The following is an 8823-nucleotide window of genomic DNA, read 5'->3' as shown; positions in this document are numbered from 1 at the left end:
AGCCAGCTGCCCTCCAGAAGCACCCACCGGCGCGTTCCCAACCCAACGTCGTAGCTAGAGGCTGCCCCTCGCCAACCGCTCTCCTCACAAGCGCCACCCACTATCCACCCACTGAACTACACCCACTTTCACTCTACAGAAAGATTGTTGCGAGTATGAAGCCTCGGCTAAGAGAAAAAAAAGACATTCATTAGAGCTAAATGATCAAAGTATTCAATGAGGATAAATTCATGTGCTCTCCCAGATTTGCCGCGTCAGATGTCTGATTTTCCTTTAAATGTTTCTCTGTAGGGGCGCCATCAACAACTACTGCCAGTACCACTGCCACTACAACCACCACAACTACAATGGCCCCTTCAACAACAGTGACGTCCACAAGACAAAATACGGCGCCGCCTACTACCAGGCTTTCAACACGAAGCTCTACTAGCGCCACTACGACAACCACCACTACGACGACCACAACCACTACAACCACTACAACTACCACAACCACCACAACTACCACAACCACTACAACCACAACCACAACTACGACAACCACTACAACCACAACCACTACTACCACTACTACCACGACGACAACCTCCACTACAACCACCACTACCACAACTACAACAACCACTACCACAACTACAACTACCACAACCACCACCACAACGACGACGACAACCACTACCACCACGTCCACCACAACAAGTACTACCACAACTGGTAAGTTTAATCAAGCGCCTCTTGGAGGCAATTGATTCTCATTAATGCTTTTAGAGGGATGTACCTTTCGAGGTACTCTGTATGCTCGCAAGTAATAGACAGTTAGGTACAAGACAAACTACGGCGCTGCTAAGGAAAGAAAAATGATAGATGTACCGTTAAGAGACCGGAAGCAGGCAGAGTAGGTGAGGGAACAGTCGCGGGTTGATAACATCTTAGTCGAAATCAAGAGGAAGAAAGTGCTTGGGCAGGGCGTGTAATGCGAAGGCAAGATAACTGCTGGCCCTTAAGGGTAACGGAGTGGATTCCAAGAGAAGACAAGCGTAGCAAGGGGAGGCAGAAGGTTAGGTGGGCGGATGAGATAAGAAGTTTTTGGGCATATGGTGGGCGCAGATGCCAAAAGACAGGTTTAATTGGAGAGACATGGGAGAGGCCGTTGCCCAGCAGTGGTCATGGTCGGCTGATGATGATTATGATGAAATAAGATTAGCATACTACTAGCGTTAATATTGTCACGGACGCCGGTAGGACGTTCAATCCCTGGCAGAACAGTACCTGGTGAGCACACTGCGCAGAGCGTAGCCGGCAGGGCCTAGCCCCGAGCAGAAGAGAACGAAGTCCGGCGCGCGACAATGAGGAGAAGAAGAAGAAGAAGAAGAAGACAAAGGTCGAAGACAGACCGCACGGGGGAGCCGGTAGCGTGATGGTTAAACTAAGTGCGGCATTAGCCCTCCCCTCTGGAAAGGCATCGACTCGATGCCTGACAGTGAGGGGGAGCCACGTGTTGGTGTTAACAGAATCCCAGGCACCGAACGTGGTGAGAGTTGTCCTAGCGGGCATGGTATGGCTTGAGTCTTGCGACGTGCACAATTTCGGATGTCGGCGGGCGTCTGGAAGAACGAACACTCCCTTGCGGGCGCACCTCATACGTAACGTCGCTGAGTTGGCGGAGTACCTCGTAGGGGCCGAAGTAACGGCGCAAAAGCTTCTCGGAGCGACCGCGCAGACGGATGGGGCTCCAAACCCACACTTGATCGCCAGGCTGGAAAATGACTTCGCGGTGACGGAGGTTATAGCGGTGAGCATCGACTTCTTGCCGCACGCAGGTTCGTTGCCGAGCCAGCCGGCGGGCAGCCTCCGCATGGCGAACGAATGCATCAGCGTCGGCAACGGATGGGCGGGCAATATCGGGCAACAACATCGTGTCCAACATAGTCACGACTTCACGACCGTGTACCAAACGAAATGGCGTGAACCCCGTCGTCTCTTGAAGGGCAGTATTGTAGGCAAACGTGACGTACGGAAGGATTTTGTCCCAGTTCTTAGGGTCGTCGTCGACGTACATAGAAATCATATCAGCGATAGTCTTATTGAGGCGCTCGGTTAGGCCGTTGGTTTGAGGATGGTAAGCTGAGGTCTTACGATGACTTGTGCCACTGAGCCGCATAACTTCCTGAGTAAGCGTGGACGTGAACGCTGTGCCTCGGTCAGTTAAAACAACATAAGGGGCGCCATTGCGGAGGACTATGCTGATGATGAAAAAGTCAGCAATTTCAGCAGCAGTGGCGCGGGGAAGGGCTTTCGTCTCACAATACCGGGTGAGGTAGTCGGTGGCAACCACAATATACCGGTTACCCAATGATGACGTGGGAAATGGGCCCAGTAAGTCCATGCCGACTTGGTGGAAAGGAATTCTCGGCGGAGCAATGGGTTGGAGCAAGCCAGCCGGCTTGAAAGGTGGTTTCTTCCGACGTTGACACTCGCGGCAAGTACGTACACAACGCTTGACAGTCGCAGAAAGCCTGGGCCAGTAATAACGGTGACGAACTCGTGCCATCGTTCGAGAAAACCCGAGGTGGCCGGAAGGAAGCTCGTCGTGGCATGCCTGCAAAACGTCAGTGCGGAGCGCCGTTGGAACCACGAGAGGGTAACCAAAGTCCGTCGGGGCGTAATTTCGTTTGTAGAGGACGCCATCTCGCAAGCAAAACGACGACAAGCCACGCGCGAATAGACGAGGCGGTAACGAGGCGGTACCCTCAAGATAATCGATGAGTGGCCGCAATTCCGTGTCGTCCCTCTGGTGTTGAGCGAGGTCGGACGTGGTCAGAGTACCAATAAAGAGGGGGTCATCTTCGAGGTCATCAGAGCTGGACGGGATAGGAGCACGGGACAAGCAGTCTGCATCGCTGTGTTTGTTGCCCGACTTGTAGACAACTGTTACATCAAATTCTTGCAAGCGAAGGCTCCAACGAGCTAGCCGGCCCGAGGGGTCTTTAAGATTCGCGAGCCAGCACAGTGAGTGGTGGTCACTCACGACCCGAAACGGGCGACCATACAAGTAGGGCCGGAACGTCGTTATCGCCCACACAACAGCTAGGCACTCCTTTTCAGTGGTTGAGTAATTGGCCTCGGACCGAGACAGCGTGCGGCTGCCGTAAGCAATCACACGCTCAACACTATCTTGCCACTGGACGAGGACTGCACCGAGGCCAATGTTGCTGGCATCGGTGTGAAGTTCTGTATCCGCCTCCTCGTCAAAATGGGCAAGAATGGGCGTTGTTTGTAGGCGTTTGCGGAGTTTTTCGAAGGCGTCCTGCTGTTCCTGTGCCCAGACGAAAGGCTGATCGTCTTTTGTCAGCCGTGTGAGAGGCTCAGCCAGCCTGGAGAAGTCTTGCACGAAGCGCCGGTAATATGCGCAGAGGCCAAGAAACCGGCGCACAGCTCGCTTATCAGTGGGAGTCGGGAACGCAGCCACAGCAGCCGTCTTGTCGGGGTCGGGGCTGACACCCTCAGGTGTCACAACATGGCCCAAAAACTTAAGCCGTTGGTACGCGAAGTGGCATTTTTCGGGTTTTAGAGATAGACCGGCTGATCGGATGGCCGTCAATACTGCACTCAAGCGTTTGAGATGTTCTTCGTAGGTCGCAGCGAAAATAACCACATCATCAAGATAGACGAGACACGACTGCCATTTGAGGCCAACCAGGACAGTGTCCATCATTCTTTGAAAGGTGGCAGGAGCGGTACACAGGCCAAAGGGGAGCACCTTGAACTCGTACAAACCGTCAGGCGTTATGAACGCGGTCTTTTCACGGTCACGTTCATCGACTTCGATCTGCCAGTACCCACTGCGTAGATCAAGAGAGGAAAAGTATCGGGCATGACGCAGGCGATCGAACGAGTCATCAATTCGGGGCAACGGATAAACGTCCTTTTTAGTAATCTCGTTGAGGCGACGATAGTCGACGCAGAATCGGAGAGTGCCATTCTTCTTGGCGACCAGCACAACGGGCGAAGCCCACGGGCTTGTTGACGGCTGGATAACCTCGTCGCGGAGCATTTCGTCAACCTGCCTCCGAATCACCTCCCGTTCTTTCGCAGACACACGATAGTGGTGGTGTTGTATAGGCCTCTCGCCTTCATCCACTACAATGCGGTGTTTAGCGACCGATGTTTGTCGAACTTTAGAAGTGGTCGCAAAGCAGTCACGAAAAGAGTCGAGGATCATGTGGAGGTGGTGTTTCTGATAGGCGGTTAGGTCGGGGTTCACGTCAGTCATAATGGGGGCGTCAGACGTCGATGCATGGGTATCGTTGAGGGAGCAGGCGCAGTGGGAGACTGAGTCACTAATTTCATCGAAATAGGCTATGGCGGTTGCTTGCGGCAAGTGGCGGTATTTGGCGCTAAAGTTCGTAACAAAAAGCTGCGTTCGCAGTCCGCGGAGGGAAGTAACACCCCGCGCAACGCAGACTTGTTGACTCAGCAGTAAGGACAGGTTACCTTCCGCAACCCCGTGAGGAGTGCGTGGGTTGGAGCATTCCACTGTAATAAACAAACTGGAGCGTGGTGGTAGCGTGACATTGTCATCAAACACGCGAAAAACAGGCCTGTCGGGCTCGCTGCTGTCGGCTATAGCACAATGAGGTGAGAACGTCACAAGTTCGCGGAGGTTGATTATCGCAACGTGTTCCCGAAGAAAATCTAACCCGAGGATGAGGTCCTTCGAGCATTGAGCCAACACAGCGAAGCAGGCAGTGAAGGTGACACCACGAATTTCCATTCTAGCGGTGCAGACGCCAAGCGGTGTCACCAGATGGCCTCCAGCTGTCCGGATGTGTGTTCCAGGCCAAGGTGTCAGTACTTTCCTCAGGACAAGCGTCAGACCACGACTCATGACGGAGAAATCGGCGCCGGTATCTACGAGAGCAGTCACGCGGCGGCCATCAACGATGATCGAGATTTCAGCCGAAGCTTGGTCACCGTCAGAAAAACGCTGTGTGAGGGAGGTCGGACTAGGGGATCGTTCTCGCGGTCGGGTTGGGGCGTCAAGCGGAGGCGTCTCCGTTCGTCGAAAAGTCGTCGGGCTTAAGGGTCGTTCAGATTGTACCCACTGCGCTGTAATGTCATTCCCTTCAGGCAAAGCTTAAGGGCCCCCTCCAATTTTTGGTAATTATTATTGCCTTGAATCATACCGCTAACGCCGCATTAGGATGAACTACATGAATCAGAATAAAAGCGGTTTAATTGAAGTTTAAAAATAATTGGTCGGTGATGTTTTGAAGTAGCATCGTTCGTGGTTGAGAGTTTCTGGTGCAATTCATCCTTTAATGGCGTACGTATTCAATGGCATTGTTTGACGTGGTCGTCTTTTCCTGTTTAGTTATTTTTCTTGCTGCCATAAATTACCATCTACCTCAATCAGGCATGCTCACTTGTTATGACCATGGATTGAGTGTTTGAAGGCGTGTGTTCACTGCTTATGCTGCACTTTTTTATAGTATTTTGCTCAAGTACTCTTCATGGGAATTAAGTATTCCTTCCAGCTTCAATGTTCATAGACGCCTCCAACTTGGGCATTACAAGCTGCTCGGTGAGCAGAATTTTGTACTGCGCTCTACCTGCCGCCAACACCTGTGATAGGTGCGCAAAGCGAACTAAAGAAGAATAGAAAGATTTAGAATAGCGCGATCCACGGCTGCTACCGCGATATGCTTCCGCGAGGGGCCAATTCGCATTCACAGGTCGCTCTTAGGACACCAGATAGCGCCACGTGCCTGCCAGCTGCGCGCATGCCTGCTCCGTCGGGACCAATAGCGCCTGCGCTCTGGCGGCGCGTAGCAGTGGCTCGCTGCACCGGCCGCGGTTCGCGCAATGCTAAATCTCTGTAATAAGGGGACGCCCAAATAGCTCTGCCAGCAGCAAGTCCACCGAGCAACATGGCAGCCACCAACTTGCAAAAACCTATAGTTTTCTATCGTAAAGAGCTAGTGCAAACCCCAATTCGTAATGTATGATTCTACACCAGCTGTCGCAGCTAGATTGTATTCAGTAAGGACCAGTAAATATGCATTATTGTTGTTATTAAATATTAAGCTCTTGCAAGCACGAAGTGACATTGTCCTGCTGCACAAATTTCTTAATGGCCACTGCTAACTGTGACGCCCTGGTGCCCACCCTACGTGTTTTCGCCAAATCGATTACAGCACACCATCCCCTCTGTTCGTCGCCGTGATTACATGTATGCATTCTAGGTTACAATGGCTTCAAAACATATATAGCACCCATTAATCCGGGCTTGACGTCTTTTAGGGTGTCCTGCTCCCATTTTGCAAACAGATTAAAATTTACCACCCTTGTGCCTCTGCTCAAAAACCGATTGCCTTCTTCTTTTGACATTTATTTTTATTTTCTTGTCGTAGTCCTTCCTGATTGAGTATTTTATAGTGCGCGCTTATTGTTTGCTGGTATTTACTGCGACTCACGGTTGCACTCAGTTGACTGCTATCTGTCAGGTTCTGTGGTGTTTCTGCTATCCACCGTTGTGTTACTTTTTCTCTTTATGATGCTGCGACTTTGTCGTGCTGTCGTATTTGTGAATTCTCTTGTAGTATCTGATTTTATATTGGTTTGTAGCACATTTATAACGGCCGCAGCTGTAACGAACGATTTCTTATTACGAACGCTGTCAAAATATGCATCAGGGCAAAGGCAATAGAACTCAGATAAAACTAACTGACGTGGCCAAACCACTCGGAGCGAACAGGGAGAAGCCTTAAACTTGCCACTGGAGCCAAGCCGAAAGCCTTGCGCTTTCCCCTAACTCAAAGAACAAGCTATGCCTCTCAAGCCTTCTTACAACATCCCCCCCCCCCCCCCTCAAACCAAGAAAAAGGAACGCAGCGACCTGAAAAATGGATCCAAAAAAGTGGCAGTCAAAACGGCGTCTAACCATTGTGCCTGCGCAAATGCGCGGATTACAATGTCAATCAGTACTTGCGTCTGTGCCCTCTGGGCAAAGCGCCTGAATGTGGAGAAACATGGCGTGCTTGAAACGCGGACAGGGTTGAAACGAAACTACTGCCCACGAGCGTTAATCAAGCAATGGCGGTGGCTTGTGAAGGTGCGCGCAGAAAGGAAGTAGTTTCTCCACGATGAAGTTTTCTTCACGTCGTTTGCTCAATTAGCTCTCCGCCTTTTTCGCACCTGCCACGTGCCGCGGCGCATCGCTACAAGTATGTCGAGTATATGGGAGAAGGAGATCGGCGTACCGCAAGTTACTGCGAGCACTTTAACCACGATTAGCCTCTTGTGGACACCAACGGTCTAGCCGAAGAGGACATGAGCATGCTAGAGATCTAAGAAAGCGTCCTAACAGGAACTGCTTTGAACGTGGATAATGGACTCTTTTTATGAAATAAGCGCCGCTTTTGTCTCGCTCAGTATTTTTGGCAGTGCTCTGCACTCTAAACATAAAGGAGTAAAAATGGAGTAAACTGCACACTCCTTTGTAAAGGTGTGTGCGCTAGAGGACATTTTACCCCATTTTTACTGCGATATAGGTGTATTCGCGTTTAGAGTGCGGGAAGTCCACTAATAATGGATATCGAATACAACGAACGCGATCCGCGCGATTGTGAGGTTGGTTATAAGTTTGCTCGACTTAGTGTTGCCATCTCTTTTGAATTTGCGTTGATAATCTTCAAAATCAAATTTGTTTCTCGGTGCATTTTGTTTTATACTGTTCATTCGCATGAGTCTACCGCGTGTTCCAGTCCTGATAACAATTGTCTGTTCCTTGGCGCATTAAATAAAGATTGATTTTTCATTTATTGATTTATTGATTGACTGTAGTGTGCCACTGCGCCACCCACTTGCCTATTTGAGGGTCCACCGTGCTGCGTGATATAAGATGTTTTCGTGCTCCTCATTCACGTTCCATCTGCAGGAGTGCCGGCTCAGCGGCCCATGGGGAAGTACCCCATCTTCTGCGTGATGACCACCATACAGCGTGACTACGACCAGATCAGCCTGGATGGCGTCTGTGACTACGTGTTTATGCCATTCTACGTGAGGACCAACGACACGTTCCTGGACGACAGCCACCCCGTGGTGCAGAAAATGCTAGCCAAGGCTGGCAACAGCTCGGGAAGGACTTCCTATGGCATCAGCATTGCTAACAAGCAAGTGACTGTGCTGCTGTCTATTGCGTAAAATGTGACCATAAGCGCCATGCCTTAACATGTGCGTCACATAAGGCGCTCCGTAGCCGCGGCGGTGGCTCAGTGGTTACGGCGCTCGGCTGCTAGCCCGAAAGACGCGGGTTCGATTCCGGCCGCGGCGGTCGAACTTCGATGGAGGCGAAATTCTAGAGGCCCGTGTACTGTGCGATGTCAGTGCACGTTAAAGAACCCCAGGTGGTCGAAATTTCCGGAGCCCTTCACTAGGGCGTCTCTCATAGCCTGAGTTGCTTTGGGACGTTAAACCCCTATAAACCAAACCAAAAATAGGGCGCTCCTAGAGCGCCAGCTATCCTCTTCAAAATTTGCATGACCTTGCTCGGCTCCAAATTAGTGGACCCAGGCTTCAGAGCACCACTAATGAGCGGCGGCGTGCACTCATCAATCGTTAACGCTTTGCTTCTGGGGGGCCATCAGTTATCGCCGCAGGCCTTCTAACTCATCCGATTGTTTGTGTGAAAACCAACTGAGCTATGCGCAATTTATGCTCTTCTTCCTAGTATACGCTTTGTCTGGCTCAAAGGAGTAGTATTTGTCAGCGATTACTATAGTATCTGGAAGCTGAAGAATCTCTTTTTCCCTTTTTCGCTCT

At 51.0% G+C, this 8823-nt stretch overlaps 1 protein-coding gene across 1 annotated transcript; it reads left to right on the top strand.

Annotated features, from left to right (window-relative positions):
• Window positions 1-302: 302 nt before the first annotated feature.
• Window positions 303-8205, top strand: LOC144119796 (uncharacterized). Its single transcript, XM_077652336.1, has 2 exons — window positions 303-714; window positions 7940-8205. Exons 1-2 carry the CDS (start codon window positions 348-350, stop codon window positions 8203-8205), a joined length of 633 nt encoding a protein of 210 aa, XP_077508462.1. The 5' UTR covers window positions 303-347.
• The last annotated feature ends 618 nt before the right edge of the window (window positions 8206-8823 follow it).

Source organism: Amblyomma americanum, chromosome 2 (genome assembly GCF_052857255.1).
Source record: "Amblyomma americanum isolate KBUSLIRL-KWMA chromosome 2, ASM5285725v1, whole genome shotgun sequence".
NCBI lineage: Eukaryota > Metazoa > Arthropoda > Arachnida > Ixodida > Ixodidae > Amblyomma > Amblyomma americanum.
This window is presented reverse-complemented; position numbering and strand designations above follow the sequence as displayed.

Bases quoted from the DNA above. Each gene is read 5' to 3' on its own strand.
- LOC144119796 (XM_077652336.1), top strand. From the start codon at position 348: ATGGCCCCTTCAACAACAGTGACGTCCACAAGACAAAATACGGCGCCG. The intron at 715-7,939 runs GTAAGTTTAATC...TTCCATCTGCAG, and splicing joins AACAAGTACTACCACAACTG to GAGTGCCGGCTCAGCGGCCC.